General features: G+C 34.9%; 1 protein-coding gene across 1 annotated transcript in view; it reads right to left on the bottom strand.

The window, feature by feature from the left end:
• LOC141561646 (uncharacterized) overlaps positions 1-26,120 on the bottom strand; it is a 612,565-nt gene continuing 586,445 nt past the window's right edge. The window contains exon 2 of the mRNA XM_074301546.1: positions 1-2,128. Within this exon, the coding sequence (XP_074157647.1) occupies positions 547-1,449 (903 nt within the window). The 5' untranslated portion in view covers positions 1,450-2,128 and the 3' untranslated portion in view covers positions 1-546. The remainder of the gene's footprint in view (positions 2,129-26,120) is intronic.

The raw sequence follows: 26,120 nt of genomic DNA, 5'->3' as shown, positions 1-26,120 counted from the left end.
TTACCCCTTTTCCTCGAAATTACTGTATTCCCTTCCCCTTAGCTTACTCCTTCCCTTTCACTTTTCAATGAAGTGGAAGAAGTTTCACCATAAATCGAATATGTCTATTGATACCCGCTATGTTCATCTCCCTCCTTTCTTTCTCTCAGATATAATAGGTTACCTTTGCCTCTTCATGAGATGTAGTACCACCACTTTACACTTTTTTATGATATAATCTCCTTTCCACCTCTAGTTTCTAAGACAAATTGTACATATGTTCTTTACATATTTTTTTGACAGAAGTATAGTTCTCAAGATTTCTTTTTTACCTTTTTAGAAATCTCTTGAGTTCTGTATTTGAAGATCAAACCTTTTATGTAGGTCTGGTTTTTTCATCAAAAATAGATGGAATTCATTTATTTCGTTAAATGTCCATCTTCTTCCCTGGAAAACGATGCTCATTCTTGCTGGGTAAGTTATTCTTGGCTGCATACCAAGTTCCTTAGCCTTTCGGAATATCATGTTCCAGGCCCTGCGTTCTTTTAATGTGGACGCTGCTAGATCCTAGGTTATCCTTATTGTGGATCCTTCATATCTGAATTGTTTTTTTCTAGCAGCTTCCAATATCTTTTCCTTTGTCTGATGGTTCTTGAACTTGGCCACTGTATTTCTTGGCGTTTTGATTTTAGGGTCCCTTTCAGTAGGTGATCGATGAATTTTTTGAATGTCTATTTTACCCTCTGTTTCCAAAACGTCTGGGCAGTTCTCTTTGATAATTTCCTCGAAAATGGTGTCCAAGCTCTTTTTTTCCTCCCATTTTTCAGGGAGTCCGATTATTCTCAAATTGTCTCTCCTGGATCTGTTTTCCAGGTCTGTTGTCTTTCTGGTAAGGTACTTGACATTCTTTTCAATTGTTTCATTTCTCTGGTTTTGCTTGACTCCCTCTTGGTTTCTCCTTGAGTCATTCATTTCTACTTGCTGCAGTCTAATTTTCAATGCTGTATTTTCTTCACTCACTTTTTTTATATCTCTTTGTAATTGTCCAATTGAGTTTTTATCTTCTGTGGAATTTTTTTCCATTTTATCCATTTTATTTTTTAGAGAGCTGTTTTCTTTTTCCAGCTCTCTAATCCTGTTTTCCTTGGAGTTGTTTACCTCTTCCAGCTCACTAATCTTGTTTCTCAATGATTTGATTTCTTTATCCACTCTGTCTTTGAATGCATGGGATGACTTCTCCAGGCTCTCTTGCCAAGCTTCCCTTTCCTTTCCCCATTTCTCTTCCAGCTCTCTTGTGAGAGCCTTTTTGATTTCCTCTATGAGGTTCTTTTGTATTGAGGAGCAGCTTATATCCCTCCCAGGGGATACATCTGGGGACAGTCTGTTCCTAGTCTCCTCAGCATTTGAAGTCTGCTCCCTTTCCACACAGAAGCTGTCAATGGTTAGAGCCCTTTTGAATTTTTTGTTCATTTTGTCAGAGTAGGAATCAAAGAAAACAAACTGACAAGAGAAACAATTGGTCTGTTTTGCGGGGGATGGGGCTGGATGGTATTAATGGGCTTCCTCTACAGACTGGGGGTAGGGCAGCAGAGAGCCACTGTCAGAACAGCAATGACTGTACTGAGTCTGCGCTCTGAGGCTCCGAAAACGCACCGAGTCAGTCCAGGTGGGGGTTGGGGGTGGCCGGGCTCTGAGAGACGCTGGTTTTCTGGGGTTTTAATCTTCACCTCCGGTGTTTGCACCCTCTCTGCTGCTCCTGGCTTGCTGCCAAGACAGAGCATCCACACTGGGGCAAAAGCCCTTTCACAGAAACAGCAGAGATCACACCCCTCCCCCTCCGGTCTGAGCTGTGCAAGCTGCCTGTCTTGCACTGGCTGTCTGCCCTCAGTCTGCGCCCAGTCTGATTGACCCTCCCCCGAGCAAATACAGACCTTTTCTGGCGACTTTCAAGGATGTCTTCTCTTGGTGATAATTTGTGGATTTCTTTCTGGGTCAAGCATTAAGTCAGAGGCTTGTCATGAAGTAAGTTCTGAGAGAAAACGAGGAGCTCAAGCAGCTGTCTGCCTCCACGCCGCCATCTTCAGAAAATATTTTTTTCGAAATTCCATTCCAAACAAATGTTGAGAGTATAAAGTATTTGGGAATCCATCTACCAAAGAAAAGTCAGGAATCATATGAGAAAAATTACAAAACACTTGCCACAAAAATAAAGTCAGATTTAAATAATTGGAAAGACATTCAGTGCTCTTGGATAGGCCGAGCGAATATAATAAAGATGACAATACTCCCCAAACTAATCTATTTATTTAGTGCTATACCAATCAGACTCCCAAGAAACTATTTTAATGACCTAGAAAAAATAACAAAATTCATATGGAAGAACAAAAGGTCAAGAATTGCAAGGGAACTAATGAAAAAAAAGTCAGAGGAAGGTGGTCTAAGGGTACCTTATCTAAAGCTATATTATATAGCAGCAGTCACCAAAATCATTTGGTACTGGCTAAGAAATAGAACGGTAGATCAGTGGAACAGATTAGATACAAAGGACAAAAAAGGATACATTATAGCAACCTAATCTTTGACAAACCCAAAGATACCAACATTAGGGATAAAAATTCATTATTCGGAAAAAACTGTTGGGAAAACTGGAAATTCGTATGGCAGAAATTAGATATGGATCCACACTTAACACCATATACCAAGATAAGATCAAAATGGGTCCATGATTTAGGCATAAAGAGGGAGATAATAAATAGATTAGAGGAACAGAGGATAATCTACCTCTCAGACTTGTGGAGGAGGAAGGAATTTATGACCAGAGGAGAACTAGAGATCATTATTGATCACAAAATAGAAGATTTTGATTACATCAAACTAAAAAGTTTCTGTACAAACAATACTAATGCAAACAAGATTAGAAGGGAAGTAACAAATTGGGAAAATATTTTTAAAAGCAAAGGTTCTGACAAAGGTCTCATTTCGAAAATATATTGAGAACTGACCCTAATTTATAGAAAACCAAGCCACTCTCCAATTGATAAATGGTCAAGGGAAATGAATAGACAATTCTCAGATGATGAAATTGAAACTATTTCCACTCATAGGAAAGAGTGTTCCAAACCACTACTGATCAGAGAAATGCAAATTAAGACAACTCTGAGATACCACTACACACCTGTCAGATTGGCTAAGATGACAGGAACAAATAATGATGAATGTTGGAGGGGATGTGGGAAAACTGGGACACTGATACATTGTTAGTGGAGTTGTGAAAGAATCCGGCCATTCTGGAGAGCAATTTGGAACTATGCCCAAAAAGTTATCAAACTGTGCATACCCTTTGACCCAGCAGTGCTACTACTGGGCTTATATCCCAAAGAAATACTAAAGAGCAGAAAGGGACCTGTATGTGCCAAAATGTTTGTGGCAGCTCTTTTTGTTGTAGCTAGAAACTGGAAGTTGAATGGATGTCCATCAATTGGAGAATGGTTGGGTAAATTATGGTATATGAAGGTTATGGATTATTATTGCTCTGTAAGAAATGACCAGCAGGAGGAATACAGAGAAGCTTGGAGAGACTTACATCAACTGTTGCTGAATGAAATGAGCAGAACCAGAAGATCACTATACACTTCAGCAACAATACTGTATGAGGATGTATTCTGATGGAAGTGGAAATCTTCAACATAAAGAAGATCCAACTCACTTCCAGTTGATCAATGATGGACAGAAATAACTACACCCAGAGAAGGAACACTGGGAAGTGAATGTAAATTGTTAGCACTACTGTCTATCTACCCAGGTTACTTATACCTTCGGAAGCTAATAATTAATGTGCAACAAGAAAATGGTATTTATACACATATATTGTATCTAGGTTATATTGTAACACATGTAAAATGTATGGGATTACCTGTCATCCGGGGGAGGGAGTGGAGGGAGGGAGGGGATAATTTGGAAAAATGAATTAAAAAAAAGAGATAAGGAAATTATACTTTGCTTAAAAGTGCCATAGACAATGAAATCATATCAATACTAAGCATATATACACCAAATAGTATAGTATCTAAAGCTTAGAAGAAGAAATTAAATGTTACAGGAGGAAATAGATAATAAAATGGAAATGTATGTCTCTAATTGCTTACATGAATAAAAAAAAAAAAAGCAGATCAATGAATTGGGCATATAACTAAAAGTTACTAGAAAAAGAAATCCCAAATTAAATACCAAATTGGAAGTCTTGAAAAACAAAGGAGAAATTAATAAAGTTGAAACTAAGGAAACTATTGAATTAATAAATAAAACTAGAAGTTTGTTTTCTAAGAAACTACAGATATATAAGAAAATATAGATGAACCATTGCTTAATTTGGGTTTTTTTAAAGGAAAGAAAAACTCAGATGGCTAATATCAAAAATGAAAGGAGTGAATTCACCATCAATGAAGATGAAATTAATTGTTAAGAGGTATTGTGCTCAATTATATGCCAATAAGTTTGACAATATAAATGAAATTGATAACTACTTATAAAAATATAAATTAATCAGATTAACAGAAGATATGATATAATTAACCGAATCATAGAAAAAGAAATTGAACAAACCATCACTTAACTTTCTAAGAAAAAAAGCCCCAGGATTAGATGGATTCACTACTGAATTTTATCAAACATTTAAAGAACAATTAATCCCAATGAAACTATTTGAGGGGAAAAAAGTAGGCGAAGAAGGAGTCTGATAAAATTATTTTTATAATATAAATATGGTGCCAACACCTAAACCTGGGAGAGCCACAGCAGAGAAAGAAAATTATACACCAATTTCCCTAATGCATATTGTTGCAAAAATTTTAAATAAAATACGAGCAAAGAGATTATAGCAACATATCACAAGAATCGTACTCTATGGCCAGATGGAATTTATACCAGGTCTGGTTCAATATTAGAAAAACCTTCAGCAAAATTGACCATCTTCATAACAAAACAAGCTGAAATCATATGCCTATCTCAATACATACAGAAAAAGCCTTTGACAAAAGCACTTATTTCTATTTTTTTAAAAAAAACTATAGAGCATAGAAATAAATGGAACTTACAATAAAATGATGAATAATACTTACCTAAAAGAATCAGCAAGCATTATAAGAATAAGCTAGAAGCCCTCCTAATACAATCTAGGGATAAAGCAAGGATGCCCACTATCACCTCTGTTATTTAATATTGTATTAGAACTGTTAGCTATAACAATAAGGAAAGAAAAAGAAATTAAAGGACTTGGAATATGTAATGAGGAAAGAAAATTATCACTTTTTGCAGATAATATTTAATACTGGGAGAATTCTAGAGAATTAAAAAACTAACTGAAATAATTAACAATTTTAGGGAAATTGCAAGCTACAAAAATTGCAGGCTACCCACAAAAATCAGCAGTATTTTCATATATTACCAGCAAAGTCCAGCAGCAAGAGATAGAAAGACAAGTTGCATTTTTAAAATAACTTTAGACAATATAAAATATTTGGGAATTTGCCTGACAAACCCAGTAACTATATGAACACAACCATAAAATACTTTTTCACATAAAATCAGTTCTAAACAATTGGAAAAACATATCATTTGGCCAAGCCAAGATACTAAAAATGACAATTCTACCTAAATTAATCTATTTAGTCAGTGCCATATCAAGCAAACTATTCTGTTTTCTGTCATACTATTTTCCAGTTTTGCCAACAGTTTTTGTCAAATAATAAGACTTTGTTCCAAAAGCTTAGATTTTTGGGTATACCATTTACTAGATTATTATGAATATTTATTATAATATTATTTGTACCTAATCTATTCCACTGATATAGCTATTTTTTAGCTAGTAGTAGATTGTTTTGATAATTACCACTTCCCAAAATAGTTTGAAATCTGTAAGCTGACATGTAGAGGATCCAGTGCCTCAATCATGTCCTTAATCCCAATTTACCATACTAGGACTTTGAGGAATTTCCCACTCGGTAAGATCAGATTCTGTCCCTCTCTCTTCTAATGGAGCTCAAATATCTCATTGCCAGTCATTCACTCTGTGTATTATTGGTATATTTTCATCTGTATAACTTCTCTTATTTTTCTTTAGTATCATCTCAGATAGATGGGTTTGTTTACTATTCATTATAATTGATGGTCTTTGTAAAATTGAATTTAAAGTGAAGAAAAGCAAGCCTTTGTATATATGTTTTGAAGTTCTTCCTCTAGTCAATGAATTTGGACCTGAAGCAAAACTTGAACCAAATTACTATTCTCCATAGATTAGCAATTGGATGGATTGCTACATCTAAAAATATAATTTTAGGCTGTTATCTTTTTAAGGAGAGTGAGCACTCAGCTTCATGGCCCCAATCTCCTGCTTTCCTCCTGAAAAGAATCAAAGTCTTCCTTGGAGAAAGAGATTAGATAGATAGATACATAGATAGACAGATAGATAGATAGATAGATAGATAGATAGATAGATAGATAGATAGATAGATAGATTCATGTCTCTCTATAACCCACATTTAGAGAAACTCAAGTGGGTACACACAACCCACATGGACAATACACACGTGTGTGCATGGACACGCACACTTACATGAGAAAAAATAGCTGTATTGACTACATATGTGTATGTATATACAGATAAATAACGTGCAACCTGGCTTCTAAAGATTCAGAGGAGGAGCCAGCAAACATTTTGGTTTACTGGTTTGATTTTATGCATAGATTTAAATATATGCATGGTATAACAAAGTTTTATTTGTTTTTTGTTTTTTTTCTATTTATGTGATTGGGTTGCAAATGATTCAAATTTGGAAGTTTATATTGAAGATATAACCTATGTTTAGTCTGATTATTGTTTCACTGGCCTTTATTGTAAACATTGAGTTTATGGTATTAATTATGCATTTAATTTTAAAATTTACTTTAAAATTTTATTAGATTTTTAAAAGAAGAAATTTGGAATGGAAGTCAAGAGATAGGGGTTCTAGTTTCGACTCTACAGGTAGCTGGATTTGTAATTTGGAATAAGTTACATAATCTACTTAAATTCCTATTTCTTCTTTAACTCCTTTCCACATAAAAAGTTTTTAAAGAATTTTTCCAAGCCTAAAGAGAAAATCAACAACTCAGAAAAATGAAAAAAAAAACCCACTAGAGGGAGGCATTGCTTCATTAATGATTATTGTAAGCAATAGGAAAAAATACCATTATCAAGGGATAAAGGACAATATTCAAACACATGTTAATCATAATATTGTTGCCAATAGAAAATATACCATAGCTTATTCTTCCTTTGTATGGATATATTTTGTACTTTTACTCATCAAAGCCAAAGAGATTTAGAAAGAGAAGGGACTTTGAATATGATGGAGGATACAGCCTCCCAGCTATGAAAGCTACTAGGAGACAGCAAAAAGAGGCAAAAGGTGTCCTTCCCTCAGGAAGTTCACAATCGAATAAGAGACAAAACAAACAACTATGAAAAAATAAGCTTTCTACAAGATAAATAGAAAAGAAGAGAGAGAAAGCAATAGAATTAAGAAGCATCCAAAGGAAAATGGGCTTTTAAGTAGGATCTAAAGAAATCGAAGAAGGAGGTACACAGAGATGAGGAAGGAAAACATGGTATGAGGAATAGCCAGAAAAAAATGCTTTGGTCAAGAGACGGTCTATTATTTGTGGAACAGCCAGAAGGCCAGTGACATTGGATGGAAGATTATATCAGGAAATAAGATTTGAGAAGACTGGAAAGATAGGAGGAAGCTAGATCTTCTGAAGGGCAATAGATTCCAGAGTATTTTTATTTGACCCTAAATGCAATTGGGAGTTAGTGAAGTTTATTGAGTGGGTGCTAATGATCAGTCTTGCCTTTTAGGAAAATCACTTTGATTTCTAAAAAGAGCATGGAATGGAGATTATGTCAGGCTGATCCATCAGCAGGTATGAGATGATGAGGGCCTGCACTAGAGTGTGGCAGTGTCAGAACATGGAAAGAGGTACATTCAAAAGATGTTGTCAAGAGGAAATAGGCAGAAATTGTCAAGAGATTGGTTGGGGGCAAGAGGCTGGGAAGGGGAAGTAAGAAATGGTAAGGAGTCAAGCAGGACACCTAGGCTGCCTTCCTAAGGAGCTGAGAAGATAGTGATTCCCTAGACCCAGCATTGATGGAGCCAGGTTAATCAGTGATAAGCATCTGATCCTGGAAAGAGGAGCCAAACAAGCTGTGGTATTCTCAACAAATCCTTCTTCACCACTGCTGGTCAGTGACCATGGCCTCAGTTAATCCCTCTCTAGCCCCACTTCCCACGAGGAGAGGGACTGAATGCCATCAGACTCCTCTTGCTTGAGTGACAAAGTACCTGGTGCTGATTGTAATCCAGCTGAGATCTACAAGGAGAGAGGTTGCTATCATACAAAGCTGAATGAAATCTTCCAGCTGTATGAAAAGGGAGCATTTTCCCCCAGGAGATTAAGGATGCCTTTTAAGGTCCATTTAAAAAGTTTTAAAGGAAGGATATGAACTGACAATTTTCAGATGATGAAATTGAAACTATTTCCACTCATATGAAAGAGTGTTCCAAATCACTATTGATCAGAGAAACGCAAATTAAGACAACTCTGAGATACCACTACACACCTGTCAGGTTGACTAAGATGACAGGAACAAATAATGATGAATATTGGAGGGGATATGGGAAAACTGAGACACTGATTCATTGTTGGTGGAGTTGTGAAAGAATCTGTCCATTCTGGAGAGCAATCTGGAATTATGCCCAAAAAGTTATCAAACTGTGCATACCCTTTGATCCAGCAGTGCTTCTACTGGGATTATATCCCAAGGAAATACTAAAGAAGGGAAAGGGACCTGTATGTTCAAATGTTTGTGGCAGCCCTTTTCATAGTGGCTAGAAACTGGAAAATGAATGGATGCCCATCAATTGGAGAATGGCTGGGTAAATTATGGTAAATGAATGTTATGGAATATTATTGTTCTGTAAGAAATGACCAGCAGGATGAATACAGAGAGGCTTGGAGAGACATCAACTGATGCTGAGTGAAATGAGCAGAACTAGGAGAACATTATACACTTGTGGAACAGCCAAAAGGCCAGTGACAACAATACTGTATAAGGATGTATTCTGATGGAAGTTGGTATCTTCAACATAGAGAAGATCTAATCCAGTTCCAACTGATCAATGATGGACAGAATCAGCTACACCCAGAGAAGGAACACTGGGAAATGTTAGCATTTTTTGTTTTTCTTCCCAGGTTATTTTTACCTTCCAAATCCAATTCTTCCTTTGCAACAGCAACAAAACACACACAAAAAAAATTCGGTTCTGCACACATATATTGTATCTAGGATATACTATAACATATTTAATATGTATGGGAATGCCTGCCATCTAGGGGAGGGGGTGGAGGGAAGGAGGGGAAAATTCAGAACAGAAGGGAGTACAAGGGATAATGATGTAAAAAAATTACCTATGCAAATGCACTGTCAAAAAATGTTATAATTATAAAATTAATAAGAAAAAAAGAAAGTTTTAAAGGAAAGTGTGGGAGAGCATAAGTATTAGGCTACATCCCAAATTGAAGGTTTACAGAGCCAACAGTGACCTCACTGTTGAATGCCTATGAAATGTGGACAGTCTATTGGTGCCATGCCAGAAAATATAACCACTTCCATCTTAGGAAGATCCTGGAGATCACCTGGAAAGATACTGGATACTGAGACCCTCTCTTAAACTGAGCTCCTAAGCATTCAAACTCTTCTGCACAGAGTGCAAATCCAAAGGGTTGGCCACATAGCCTGAATGCCAAACACTCGCTTACTTAAAACACATTCATGGAGGACTTATACATGGCAAACATGGTACACAGAAGTAGCAGTGCAAGAACATTCTCAAGGTCTTTCTGAAGTATTTCTTATGAGTCATGGAAGATGCACAGGATCACCCACAATAGCTTTCTAGCCTCCATGAGCAAAGTAGAATCACAAAGGAAACATAAGCTGCACAAATCAAAAGATGTAGAGGGCTGAAACTCCAAAAAGTTATGCTTAAATCAGACAACTGAGCACTTGGGGCTAATTACCTATTCAATGTGAGACAATGACTATTAGCATATGTTTGGAAAAATGGTTCTTCTCACTGTTGGTGCTTGCTGAATGTTTGGTGTTAACATAATCATAGGCAAGGATTGGAGGGTGGAGGGACAGAGACCAGAGTCACTTTGTGGCAGGACGAGGAGGAAAGAGGCTGGTGGCCCTGGACTCAAGAATCCAGAGTACATCTTTGGCAAGCCTCGCAGCTTCCTGCTTCCTTCACTTCTCTCCTTAACAACAAAGTACTTAAATTTATCCTGACTCTGGCTAACCCCGATGCCCTCCAAGGAATTAGACCATACTTCACAAAGAGACATCTCCATTTCAAATGGTTTAGGAACCTATATATGTTCTAAGCCCATGGAAGTCCTTCCAAACTCACTGATCAGCCACAGCCAAACATACTGTACTCTGATCCCAACATCATGATGTTGGTCCTCTCTAAAAATGAAAGGACAACAATGATAGGAAAATTGATGGAGGTAGGGAGAAGGTTAAGGGGGAAAGATAATGAGTTCACTTTTGGATGTGCTGAATTTAAGATACAGCCTGAAATGTCTAAAAGATGGTTGAAATTGCAAAACTAGAAATCAGCAGAGAGATTGGATCAGAAAAGGAAGATTTGAGAATTGTCAGGATATAGATTAAATGTATGGAAGTTGATGAAATCACCAAGAGAAGTAGTTTAGAAGACCTTGGATAGAATCCTGAAGGACATCTATGATTGGAGAACATGACGTGAATGAGGATCCCACAAAGGAGGAGAACGAGAAGAGTGTGGCGTCCCCAAAATCTAGAGACAACAGAGTGTCAGGGAGAGGGTGATACAAATGAATTCTACCCAACATTTAAAGAACTATTCCAATACTGTTAGGATTTCAAGGTGATAACTCAGGTTGTCTGGACAATTGTCTGGCTCAGAATTCACACCTTTGGTTCAGGCCTTTGAAGGGAGTTTACACTTTTGGACTTCTGAGGTAGAGTTTATATGTTTAAAGGAGTTTGCACCTTTGGAGGGAGCAAGTTCATTAGTTAAAGTGTTTCCCACAGGCCCCTGAGTTCTCACTAGCCCATTCTCTGCTAAGATAAAAGAGGAGGGCAGTAGGGCAAGGAATGAGTCTAGTCTGGGACAGAGTTGGGATGGCAGTCTGGAAGAGGAGAGTCTAGACAGAGGAAGAGATTTTACAGAAAAGATATCTCCTCCCAGAGAAGGATTTTAACTTAGAGACGACAGGACCTTTACAGAATACTATATAAATTATTTGGGAAAATGGACAAAGAGGAATTCTACCAGATTTCTTTAATGATATAAACATGGTACTGATATCTAAACCAGGAAGAGCAAGAGCAGAGAAAGAAAACTATTGCCAATTTCTCTAATGAATAATGTTGCAAAAATTTCAAATAAAATACTAGCAAAAAGATATTTCACAAAGATCATATACTAAGACAAAATAGGCTTTATACATGTAATGCAGAACTGCTCCAGTCTTAGATTTAACTGATCATATAAATAATCATATGATTATATTAATAGATGCAAAAAAGACTTCTGACAAAACACAACACATTCATGTTAAAACACTATAAAGCATAAGGATAAATGAAGCTTTCATTGCAATAAGTAATAGCCATCTAAAATCATTAACAAGCATTATTTGTAATAGGGATAAAGATGGGGGCTAAAGTAAGGATGTTCATTATCACCACTATTATTTAATAATGCACCAGAAAAGCTACATATAGCTTTAAGACAAGAAAAAAGAAATTAGAGGAATTAAAATAGGGAAAGAGGAAAGAAAACTATCACTTTTTCAAATAATATGATGGCATACTTAGAAAATCGTAGAGGATCAACTAAAAAGAAACTACAATTAACAATTTTAATAAAGTAATGAACAATTTTAGTAAAGTTGCAGGAAAGAAAACAAACCCACATAAACGATCAACATTTTTAATATGTAACCAACAAAGTTTAGGAGGAAGAAAGAGAAATGTCATTTAAAATAACTACAGAGAAATGAAATTCTTGGGAGTATACCAGTTAAGACAAACCCAGGAAGTATCTGAATACAAATACAAAACACAACACTTTTAACATAAACACATCTAAACATTAATAACTTATGGGTAAGCCAAGTCCATATAATCAAATGACAATTTTACTTAAATTAGTTTACTTATTCAGTGCCATACCAATCAAACTACCAAAAATTTTTATAGAGTTAGAAAAAAATCATAACAAAATTCAGTTAGAAAACAAAAGGTCAAGAATATCAAAGAAAACAATGGAAAAATATGAAGAAAGACTAGCAATACCAGATTTCCAACTTATAAAGCAGTAATCATCAAAACAATCTGACACTAGCTACGAAATAGAAAGGTGGATCAGTGAAATGGATTAGTTACATAATACATAGTAGGAAATTACCATAATAATCTAGTTTTTGACAAATGGAAAGATCCAAGTTTTGAGGACAAGAACTCACTAACAAAAATTGCTGGATAAACTAGAAAGCAGTTTGGCAGAAACTAGGTATAGATGCAATGACTCACACCATATACTAAGAAAATATCAAAATGGGTACATGACTTAGACACAAAGGTGATATCATAAGTAAGTTAAGGAGGATGGAAAATTTTATCTGTCAAATCTATGGGTAACAGAAGAAATTATAACCAAATAAGAGATGAGAAAGGATTGTGGAAGTAAAATAGATAATTTTTGTTATATTAAATTTAAAAAGGTTTACACAAACATAAAACCAATATAGTCAAGATTAGAAGGAATGCCAGAAACTGCAGGAAAAATTTTATATCACCTTTCTCTAATCCAGGCCTCATCTCTCAATAATATATATGTATATATGTATGTATGTAAAGGGGTCAAATTTATAAAATATGAGTCATACTAGTACATTGTTCGAGCTGTGAACTGATCCAACCATTCTGGAGAGCAATTTGGAATTATCCTCAAAAACTTATCAAACTGTGCATACCCTTTGATCCAGCAGTGTCTCTACTAGAGCTGTATCCCAAAGAGGTCAAAAAAGAGAAAAGGACCCACATGGGCCAAAATATTTATAGCAGCCCTTTTTTGTAGTGGAAAGAAACTGGAAATCGAGTGGATGCCCATCAATTGGAGAATGGCTGAATAAATTAACATATACAAATGTAATGGAATATTATCAGCAGAATGATTTCAGAAAGGCCTGGAGAGACTTACATGAACTAATGCTAAGTGATGCGAAGAACCAAGAGAACATTATACATAAAAACAATAAGATTATGCAATGATCAATTCTGATGAATAAGGTTCTTTCCCAATGGTCTTGTGATGGAGAGAGCCATTTGCATCCAGAGAGAGGTCTGTGGGGACTGAATCTGTATAACATCATAGTATTTTTACTTTTTTGTTGTTGTTTGCTTGTTTTTGTTTTCTTTTTTTTTCCTTTTTGATCTGATTTTTCTTGTGCAGCATGATAATTGTAGAAATATGTATAAAAGAATTGTACATGTTTAATATATATTGGATTACTTGCCATCTAAAGGAGAAAAAAATTTGGTTTTTCAAGGATGAATTTGAAAACTATGCATATATTTTGAAAGTAAAAAGCTAAAAATATTAATAATCTCTCAAAAAATAAAATAAAATATGATTCATTTTCCAGTTAACAAATGGTCAAAGAATATAAACAGGTACTTTTCAGAAGAAGAAATAAAAGCTATATATAGTCATATAAAAAAGCTCTGAACACTATCAATTGGAAAAATACAAATTAAAACAACTCTAAGGTACCATCTTACACCTATCAGATTGTTGCAGTATGACAGAAAAGAACAATGGTAAATATTGGAGAGCATATGGAAAAATTGGGACACTAATGCACTATTAGCAAAGTTGTGAGATGATCCAACCATTCTGGAGAATAATTTAAAACTATGCCCAAAGGGCTATCAAACTGTGCATAACCTGTGATCATGCAATACCATTACTAAGTCTGTATCCCAAAAAAGATCCAAAAAAAGGAAAAGAACTCATATGTACAAAATATTTAAATATTTTAAATAAATACTTTAAAAATATTTATGGCAGCTCTTTGGCAAAGAATTGGAAATTGAGGAGATGCACATCAGTTAGAGAATGGGTAAATAAGTTGTGAGATATGATTGTGAGGGACTATTGCGCTACAAGAAATGACGAGCAGGATGCTTTCTGATAAACTTGGGAAGACTAAACGGATGCAAAGTGAAATGTGTACAGTAATAGAACTATTATGCAATGATCAACTGTGAATGACATAACTACTCTAAATAACATAATCACCCAAAATAATTCCAAAGGAACCATGTTGAAAAATGTTCTCCACCTTCTGAGAGAGAACTGAAAGAATCTGAGTGCAGAGTGAAACACAATTTTTTCATTTTATTTTTCTTGCTTTTTGGCAACCTGGTTAATATGGAAATATGTTTTGCATGATTCCACAGGTATAGCTGACCTCACAGTTCTTGCCTTGTCAGTAGGTGGGGGAGGGGAAGTAGAGAATTTGGAAAAAAAAATTTTTAAATGAATTTTAAAATAAATTATTTTTTTAATAAAAGGAGAGAATGGTCAAGTGATGAAGGCTTAAGAGAAGCCAGAGAATAAAGACTGAGGGAAAACCATTGGATTTGGAAATAAAGAGATCACTGTTAACTTTGAAGAGAGCAGTTTCAGTGAAATGATGAAGTTGGAAACTAGATTATAAAAGACAAGAAGAAAGTGAGAGGAGAGAAAGTAAAAGAATTATTTGATGGCATTTAAAGGAGCTTAGCTGCAAAAGGCAAAAGAGTTAAAAGGTGACAGAGGAGATAGAAGTAATATTACTACTAGGTGTGTATTGAAAAAGATCACTAAAAAGAAGAAAGGACGTACATATGCAAAAATATAGTGACCTTTTTCATGGTGGCGAAATATTGGAAAGTGAAGAGATATCCATCAACTGGGGAATGGCTGAACAAGCTTTCAGAAAAATTTGAAAAGATTTTTACAAACTGATACAAAGTGAAATGAATAGAACCAAGAAAATATTATACATAGTATCAGCAACATTGTAGATCAACAATGATCGACTCAGCTCTTCTTACCAAACCAATGATTCAAGAGAAATACAAAGGACTCATGAAGGAAAATAATCAGATAAAGAAAGAACTGATAGACTTTGAGTACAGACTGAAGCATTTCTTTTCATTTACTATATTCTTTCTCATGGTTTTTATTTTAATTTATTCTTTCACAATTGTGACTAATATGGAAATATGTTTTAAATGATAACACATATATAAACCATATCAAAATTACCTACCATCTTCAGAAAAGGACAAGAGAGGGAGGAAAGGAGGGAGAAAAATTTGGAACTCAAAATCTTGTCCATATGAATGCTAAAAATTTTCTTAATGTAACTGGGGGGAAAATAAAATACTATTTTCTTAAAAAGAAAATAAAATGGTTATGACAAATAAGGAAATTTGATGAAAAGAATGTAATTTCTTGAACAGGAATTTCTTGATAATTTGTAAAGCCACTTTATTATGTGAGACAGAGGTGATATGAGAGAAGGTATATGACTATCATAAAATGAAGAGGGGAGAAGAGAGAAATTATGACAAATGGTCCTAATAATATGTAAAATATGAGGGAAGGTTCTCAGTTTACAGGGTAGGAGAAGTGGGAGCCAGGCTAGATCTGAAGAAGAATAAAAAGATTTGGAAGAGCCAATATGGAGAATGGGATAATGAATTGATAATTTGGGTAAAGTAGCATTAATTGCTTTGTAGTAGTGAGAGACCAGTTCAGTTTGTACAAAACATCTATAATGGACTCAGAATGGTTGCATGATTTTTTTTTCCTTCTTCACTCAGCAGCACCTGTGTTCAGAAGTGAAGGTAGCAGAAGATGGGAGTCATCCAAGGCTAAAGGTTGGCAGGTATGATCAAAAAATAATAAGGTAAGAGCTCAAAAGATGACAATATAGAGATGAATTAGTTCACCAAGGGCTCAAGATGGAGAAAAGCAGAAAGAATGGCTCATGCAGGGGAGCTAGCCTGGAAGAGAATTGAGGTGTCAAGGGACTGGAAGTCATGGTGTGAATAAAGAGCATATTTTTGGAAGGAAAGGCAAAGGGAGGGGTAAAAAGCCAACAGATTATGATCAAATAAGAGTACATCAACATAGAGGAGTTATATTTGTGGGTGATGGTGAGATCAAGGGTATAACCACAGGAAGGAAGCAAGGAAGGAAGCAAGGAAAGAAGGAAGGAAGGAAGGAAGGAAGGAAGGAAGGAAGGAAGGAAGGAAGGAAGGAAGGAAGGAAGGAAGGAAGGAAGGAAGGAAGGAAGGAAGGAAGGAAGGAAGGAAGGAAGGAGGGGAAGGAGGGAAAGAGGGGAAAAAAGGAGAAAGAGAAGGAAGGGAAGGAGAGAGGAAAGGAGGGAAGGGAAGAGGAAGAGGAAAAGAAGGGAGGGAGGGAAGTTCAGCACTGTCATTCACCACCCTCAAAATTAACTACCATTTCTAACTCCATTTCACTCTTTGGATGGACCTCATTGATCCATGGATACTCCTTTCCACTGATTCAGGTAGCAGCCTATCTATGCCTTCTCATCCTGCCCATGCCCTTCCAAAATTCCTCTATAGAAGATCTATCCTCCACATTGGGAATCTTACTCAAAATCTTTTAATATTTCATGGATTCCAATGCAATAAACAAGTTGTCTGCCTATTATATCTTCTTGATTTTTTAAAAAATAAGACTAACCCATCTTCTTTTCAGTTCATACATGTCTTTGATAACTTCTTTTTATATCAGTTCTGCATAAATCTTCATTTGTTATGTGCTGCAGGCTCACATCCACCATACCTCCAACTTATATATTTACATCCAACCTAAATTGCTTGGAGAGTTGTTCTTTTTTAAAAAATTTGTGGAGTAAAAAAGATTAGGAAGACTATTCCCAATACTTGAAATTATTGAACCATTTCCAGGATGTCTTGAACACCTGTCCTATTCATCACACTATCTTTGCACCAAAATCAATAACTCTAACAGGTATGTAGCAAATTAAGGTAGTCCAACACTCCTATATCAAGATGTCAAGTGCAAACTAACTATACCCTAGTTTCTGATTTCTTGTTCAAATCAAAAATGTAAAAATCTCTTGTCTTGAATTGGTCACCTTCATATCAAAGTATCTTTGTTATCGAAACCTTGTGTTTGCTGCCCAAGTTATTTGCCAAGAACCAACCTTCTGCTGCCTGAATGTCTTTTTTCCTACAATCCTTACCCCCTTCCCTATTTTTTGTTTCTATGGATTTCATGACCTTTTGAAGAACTAGCCAAAGTTTTACAAACCACTTTATTTTGTCAATAGATGCTTGAGAACTTCTACTCTGTATAATCATAAGCTTAAAACTGAAAACCTCTAAGACCCAGGAACTTGGCTAAGTTAACATGGAAATTATTCAGCTGGGTAGAGTTTGAGCCCAGACTTCTAATTCCAGAGTTAATACTTCTTTCAACATGCTATTTTACATTCTTAGTTCTTGCCTATTTTGTTCTACCACCAATGGACTTCTAGAAATCCAATAATAACTTATATGGTTCCAACCCACTACCTTTACCTGGGTCATTATTAGCTCTTATTTAGATGAGGTTTTTTTAATGTTTTTAATGACACATATGGATACTACCCATGGCATATTGGAAAGCTATCAATATAACGGAAATCACCTTAAAATAAAACAAGAATCATATCTATGTAATCTTGATTGGTTGAAGGCTCTAATGGTTTCTCAGATCGTCCTTACTTAAAATTCCTATATGTCAATTTCTTTTTTGTCTTTGCATTTTTAATGTTTTGCTCTCTAGCAATGGTTACTGGAATGGGCCCTCCCTTTTAATCCAAACAAGGAGAAATGATGAGATAAAATGAAGACCATATACAATGTGAAGTTATTTTTGTGTAGGCATAGAAAGCATCAATCAGATTCTATCTCATGAACATGGACTCCATCTTGTGCTGCCAAATATATTCTCCTCCATTCTGTTGTTTTTTCTGTTATTCATCCACAGGAAACTAGATTATGTAATCCATCTATTGTTTCACACATGCAGGTAGATGCAATTAGTCAACATCTTTTCATTTTATTCATAGAAAGCCCAGAAATTCACTTCTTCCCTCTCCCAAACTAGAAAGCCTCTACTTTCTTTCAATTAGAAATTCAGTAACCTAATTTTGTATTCTGGTTATTTAACTACTTTAATTTTAATTACTGATTTGATTGTTTTTATTGCATAAAAATCAGCTTCATCCTATACTCACATCTTTGAACTAAGGAATCCAGCAACCCATTTATTCTAACTGCCTACTTATAAATTACTTTTGCTTGGATTGTTTCTTCAGTTATTACTAATTACTTACTACAACACTTGCTTGAATTCAGTTGAATAGCCACACCATTCTCCAGTTCACTTGTCTCTGCAGACATAGTCAGTTTTGGCTTCCTCTGTACACTAACTGGCTTCAATAGGTCTTTGAGGAACTAAGTTCTTGGAGTCCCATGGAAATATTAGTTGGATTTTTCAATATTGCATTCCACCCATTAATTGACCCAGTTCTTTCAACACTTATGACACATTCTTCATGAAGGCAATGTGAATTGCTGATAGTAGGCCCATTCCAATAAAGTATGAGTGGTATTCTTCTATTGTCCAAATTTAATCCTAGAAAATTACAAGAAAAGCAATTGCATAATATATAAGCACTGAGTATATTTGTAATCCTAATTTGTTCCTTTACCTAGTATTGTTTTTATTTTTATTATTTGTCCATTATTTTTGAAGAGAGCCAATTACATCTGGGTGATGTAATGAGTCATGTGTGAATTGGATCTAAGAGAGGCAGAGTTGCATAAAATCCTCAGCCTCACTCTCTTCCACAGCATCAAGTCCATCAAGTCTATCAAGAAGATAGAATGTCTGACAGTCTGACAAAAGTCAGAATGACTGTCAATGGCCTGGGATGCAGTGGATGATCTTGGTGTCTTCAATGGTTGACCAAGTTCTAAGCACTCCACAGCATCTTCTTTAGTTGCTTTCATGGACACTGAACAAATTATTCCCATCCTCCTGTTCCCCTGGGAGAAATCTTCAGATGCTTGGAGTCGGCATTCCCCTGACCCATTGATGGGTTTGAGTTTCACTAGTTATCCTCAACCTAGTTTAGCCTGTCGCCTAGATGGTTTAACAGGGTGTGACTGCTGTGCACAATGCAGTCTCTTGGAGTCAGGGATGGAAACTGAGTACCAGGTAAACAACAAAAGTGGATTAACAGATCAGAAGAGAGCTTGGTACATCATCCCAACAGAGGTCTGGCTTGAACACCCCATAGACGTCACACATGCATGAAGTCTATTAACCTGGATCCAAATCCCTACTCTACCTCAAATGCCAGTTATTAGGTACTTCTCAGGTCACAGCCTACTCCCATTGCTAAATATGACTCTCCTAATCCAGGCTGGCTCCATGCCCTTTCTTTGCAAACCACCGCTATCCCATGGCCCCAAAGACTAAATATAGCAATGCATTAAGCTAAAGATTAAAATTGTCCCATTTGCCCTTTATGATATCCATACCCTTCCCTACTAAACACAAAGCAAAATGCACATTTTAAAAGCCCAACTCCCTAACATTCCCCAAATCTACAATTGGTCATTTCTCTAAGCTTTGAAGAGATATAGTATTGATTTAGTCAAGCTTACTGGTGTATGTGCCTGTGTGTTCCTTCCATGATATTTGTTTCTGTCCAAGTGAGATTAACTAGGAGGAGTTATTTGAACAATTAATCTCTCTAAGGAAAGGAATGGTCTTGTACTTTATTTAAATATGTATAGATTCATGTTGGAACAGACTAACCTAGGAGTGCTGGAGAAAGGAACACCTTCTGAAAAGAAAACAACATGTATATATTAAAGTAAGTAGATGAGGATCTAAAATTTTATTTCCATCTGAGATCCATCCATTTACAGCATTGCTTCTAAGGTAAGGGATAAGAACAAGAGTTAAAAGCATAATTGAGAAAAGAGGGTGAGGAGGAAAAGAGAAAAACAGAGTGGATAAGACAGAAAGAAAGGGTAGGATGAAGACAAGAAAGAAAGAAATTGTTCATGCCTTTCAGTCACATTGTACAAGACTGGTTTCTTAACTAAAGGTAGTAATTAGCAACTTGATAGAAGAGAAAAGTGTTAAAAATTTCTTTCTGAGGAAATATCAGTTTGGGTCCCATTTTGTATCACCTGGAAATAGGTTAGCAGAGAAAGAGGATACTGAGATCCTGGCTCACCTAGGCAGTTTTGAATTAATTTATAAGGAAATCAGAAATAATTCCAATAAATATATAGTTATCTATATAGATATATGGATATCTGTCTCCACCATTTTACAGAGAGAAACTTGTTAGGGTCTTCTCAGTTTTTTGTCCAAATTGTACTTACTTCTTAACTTTGCATTAAGAAATAAAAGGAAAATTATGTTTTTTAAAAGTTGAGGATGGATGGTTAACTTTATGGGAAATTTCTTTTTGGTATTGATTTGTATATTTTTAATGATTCTATTCATAAAAGTAGGTCTAAAATGGTCTCTGATAATTGAATGTTAGAATAAGCAGTCAGTATGTAAATTATAAATGTATATAATTTATTTATATTAAAATTTTGTTTAATGAATAATAAAACTGCATTCCTTTAGAAATATCCTATAGGTCAGATTTCACTATTTCAGATAAACCTTTCCTTTATTATGAAACTTTATGACATATAATCCTAAAAAGGCAGCAGATATTTAAGGTCATATGGATAGGCACTTGGGATTCAGAAATCCCAAGTTAAAAACTTGCCCTTGAAATGCAATTCAGCACCTTCTCTGAAACTTATGGCCTAAGTTGTCCAAAGTAATCAGAAGTTGAATGACTTTTCCAGATTCACAGAGCCAGTAAATATAAGGGCTGGGGATTTCAACCCAAATCTTCCTGGCTCCTACATCCACAAAGACATTGCTGGCCTTAGACTATAAAATCAAAGATTTGGAACTTTGAGGAGGGACTTTAGAGGACATTGAGTCCAAACCCCTCATTTTAGAGGTATAACAAAAGCATCATTCCTTTCTCAGTTACCTACCATGTAAAACCTGAAAAAGAAAACAATTCCTGGAATCTTACTGAAGTTGTCTAAGTAGAAAGAAAATATTTCAATTTATTAAATTTTTTCTACATTAACTCATCATATATAGTAGTTCCCAAAAGTTAGTTCAGGGCTCCATTAGACTTTCCATATTAAAGGTTTGGGTAGCATTTTGTATTTCCTGGAAATATGGTGGCAGAGAAAGCAGATATTGAGATCCTGACTCATCAAAGGAAATTTCCTTAATTTACATGGAAACCAGGAAAAATTCCAGGTTTATGTCTGTATTCACTATTTTAGAGAGAAACTTGCTGGAGTCATCTCAGTTTTTTTCCAAATTCTTTTATGGTAAGATCTTGCATTAAACCTTATCTGATTTGGGGGTTGGGGGGAGAGGGAATTGTGACTCAACTTCCTTACTCTCTCCACCATATATCACCACTCCTCCAATCCCTTCTTTGCTTCTAATTCCAAGATCTTTTTACTTTCTTGTAAAAAAAAAAAAAAAAAGGGAAATTCATATTTAACATGTATTGGTCAACCTGCCATCTGGGGGAAGGGGTGGGGGGAAGTAAGGGAAAAGTTGGAACAAAAGGTTTTGCAATTGTCAATGCTGGAAAATTACCTATGTATAAACTTTTTGTAAAAATTAATTATTTTTTTTAAAAAAGGGAAACTCTACCTTGTTCTCCAGCATACTAATGTAAGAAAGCTCTGGAAAATCAGACAAAGTCCATATTCTCTCTCAAGGAAGAGAATGGTATATACTTTAATTCTTTCACAAAATGTCAAGGTGTTTAATAGATGCCCATGATTTTCTTTCCTGAAGACTCTGAGATAAGTTAATTTTGAAGCTAAGAAAAAAAAGGTACACCCATAGATAATTTATTCAGCACAGTTTAACTTCTCTTCATGTCTTATTGATTTTTTCCTTATTGAAACTTGAATGACAGCAAATTGGAAATATTTAGTAGGAAATTTTTTAAATTGACATTCTTATCTGATAATGACAATACTCAGTAATAAAAACATTCTAGAGCTAGAAGACCTGAATTTTTGAGTAAACTGACATCTATGTGGTATGATTTTAGGGGGACCAGGCAAACCCCAAAATATCTTCTCTATTAATCTTCAAGAATCATTAAACATGTAAAAATCAAAACCAATAAGAAATTTCCCTTAAAGTTAACCATCCATCCTCAACTTTTAAAAAACATACTAATTTGCCTTAAAATCTTTTATTTCTTAATGAAAACCTAAGAAGTACAATTTTGAATCAGACAATGTCTAATGCAAGATCTTTTCCACAAAACAATTTTGGAAAAAAACTGAAATGACCCCAAGTTTCTTTCTATAAAATAGTGGAGAATTTTGGAGAACTCTACCAAAGTCTTTTCAGAATGTAATCCCTGGGTCTCAGTTTCCCTATCTGAATAACTGGGGAGATGGGCTCACTTTTTCTTTACCTTATTCAGAAGAAAAAAATGTTACAAATGAAATTAAATCATCTCTAATGATTTCTTTCCTTCCAAACAACTAAGCTGATGTTGGTATGAGAGGGGAAATGGAGGTGATAACAGCAATAAGAGCTTGCAATTACATGTTGCTTCCTTTTTCCATTTTACAGGGAAGTTCAGAGAGAGTATATGACTTTCATGTGATCACACAGCTAGTAAATATCAGAACTTGAATCTGGGTCTCCTGATTTAAATCCAAGGTTCTTTGCACTCAATCAATCTGCCTTTCTTGAGTTGGATCCATTAGGTTGTACATAGGAGATCTTTTATTTGTGCATCAACTCTTAGTTTTGTCTTTAGGGAACCCACCTACTGGTTAATTCTTTTGGGAAACCCCTTTTGAGTAAACTGATACCTATGTGGTATGATTTTAGGGGGGACTAGGCATACCTCAAAATGTCTTCTCTATTGTTCTGCAATAGTTCCTGAACTCTTATATGAACATTTATTTCTATGATTAAAATGTATTTCCATGAATTCTGTGTTCATAGAGGCAAGTTAAGTGGTACAGTGGATAAAGTGCTAGATTGGTGTCAGGAAAACCTGAGTTCAAATCTGGCCACACAGATGCTTACTATTTGTGTGAACCTGGGCAAGTCACTTTTCTCTAACTCAGTTTCCTCATCTGTAAGATGGGGATAATAACAGCACCTACCTCCTAGGGTTATTGGGAGGATCAAAGGAAATAATTTGTGTGTGTTTTTTAAAATTTTGTTTTTAGGTCCACATTCTTTCCCTCCCACCTTCCCAATTACCCACTGAGAAGGGAAGAAAACAAAACTCATTACAAACACATGCAATAAAGCAAAACAAATTCCCACATATAAACACATAAACATACATATATGCTCATATACACATATAAACATATGTATATATGTAGTGTGTGTATATACATATATATTATATATATATATATATATATATATATATATATATATATATATATATATATATATATATATAAAGAGATAGGTTTAGAAATTTCAATTTACCTATTTATATCTATAGGGATATAGTTATAGTTATATAGATATATGCCTGGATCTGTCCATTATGTCTCTCTCTCTCTGGAGGTAAGATAGTCTTTTGGAATTGTGGTTAGAAATTGTCTTAATCAGAGTGCCTAATTTTTCCAAAGTTATTTGTCTTTCACCATTAATTATAATAGTTTTTTAATGTATAACTTGTTCTCCTGAAGCTGTTAATTTTTCCCAGGCTTCTTTGAAACTATTCCATCTATCATTTCTTACAGCACAATAGTATTCTACCACATTTATATACTATAACTTATTTAGCCATTCCCCATTTGATGGAAAGTCCCATACCATAGTTTTCATTCTTTGTCACCACATTTTTGTACATATATGATCTTTTCCTCTTTTTTGACACCTTTGGGGGATAGAAATAGTAGTGTTATCACTGAGTCAAAGGGTATATACAATTTAATAGCTTTTTTGGCATAGTTCTAAATGGCTTTCCAGAATAGTTGGACAATTTTATAGTTCCACCACAATGTATTATTAATGATGTAACTATTTTTCTACAGCCCTTTCAGAAATTGCTGTTTTCTTTTATTAGGTACAAAATAAAAGCTCAAGTTGCCTTAGTTTGCATTTCTCTGACTAATAACGATTTAGAATATTTTTCATATACTAGTAACACTTTAGATTTCATCCTCTGGAAACTGCTGATTCATACCTTTTGAACATTTGTTAATGGGACAATGGCTCTCAATGGATATTCTATAATTTGAGGGCCTTATAAAATGAGTTAAAATTTTAAAATGGGTTCTTATTCTAGAAGCTGGAATTTAGGGGGGTTATCAAATACTATATTGCTACTATTATTTTATTATTGTGTCGTGTGTATCTAATATATTCCACTCATCTACCATTCTTATTTCTTAGCCAGTACCCAAATGGTTTTGATGACTACTGCTTTATAATATAGTTTTAGGTTTGGTGCTGCTAAGCCACCATCCTTTGTATTTTTTTTTCATTAATTCCCTTGATATTCTTTGTTCTGCCAGATGAATTTTGTTATTTTTTTCTGTTCTACAAAATAAGTTTTTGGCAGTTTGGTTGGTAGGCATTGAACAAGTAGCCCAATTTAGGCAGAATTGTCATTTATATTATATTGGCTTGGCATACCCATGAGCAATTGATATTTTTCCAGTTGCTTACATCTGATTTACAAGTGTTTTGTAATTGTGTTCATATAGTTTTTGGATTTGTCTGGACAGGTAGACACTCAATATTTTATTTTATCTACAGTTATTTTAAATGGAATTTCTCTAACTTTTCCTACTTAATTTAGTTAATGGTATCCACAAATGCAGTTGACTCTTGTGATTTTATTGTATATTCTGCAATTTATTGAAGGTATAAATTTTTTCAATTAGTTTTTTTTTACTGGACATCCAGGTGGCATAGTAGATAAGGATGCTTGGCCTAGAGTCAGGAAAATTCATTTTGATGAGGTTAAATCTGACCTCAGACTTAATATCTGTGTGATAAAGGGGTCTTGAAGTAAACCATCATATCATCTGAAAAGAAAGTTACAATTTTGTTTCTTCTTTGACTTTACATATTCTTTCAGTTTTTTTCATAACATTGCTTTAGTTATCATTTCTAGCACTCTATTAAATAGTAATGATGACATTGGACATCCTTGCATTATTCCTGATCTTATTTTAAAGGTCTCTATTTTATCTCAAATACAGATAATGTTAGCTTGGTTTTAGATAGCTATTACCCATCATATTAATGAAAGATCTGTTCATTCTTATGCTATCTAGAACTTTCAGTAGAAATGGTTGTATCTTGTCAAATGCTTTTTCTATATCCTTTGATATAATCATATGATTTTTTTGTTAATAATTTTGTCAGTTGTGTTTATAATTTACCAAATGTCATGCCAGCTTTGCATTTGTGGTATAAGTCGAGCCTGAGAATAATGTAATATCTTTTTTAGTTTTGTTTTCCTTAAAGCTTTTTAATTTTCAAAACATATGCATGAGCCTTCTCTGTAGTGGCCAGAAACTGGAATGAGTGGATGCCCATCAATTGGAGAATGGCTGAATAAATTGTGGTATAGGAATATTATGGAATATTATTGTTCTGTAAGAAATGACCAGCAGGATGATTTCAGAAAGGCCTGGAGAGACTTACATGAATTGATGCTGAGTGAAATGAGCAGAACCAGAAGATCATTATATACTTCAACAACAATACTGTATAGATGATCAATTCTGATGGACATGGCCCTCTCCAACAATGAGATGA

Source organism: Sminthopsis crassicaudata, chromosome 3 (genome assembly GCF_048593235.1).
Source record: "Sminthopsis crassicaudata isolate SCR6 chromosome 3, ASM4859323v1, whole genome shotgun sequence".
Lineage (NCBI taxonomy): Eukaryota > Metazoa > Chordata > Mammalia > Dasyuromorphia > Dasyuridae > Sminthopsis > Sminthopsis crassicaudata.
The sequence above is the reverse complement of the archived record's forward strand: the minus strand, read 5'-3'. Positions and strand labels throughout refer to the sequence as shown.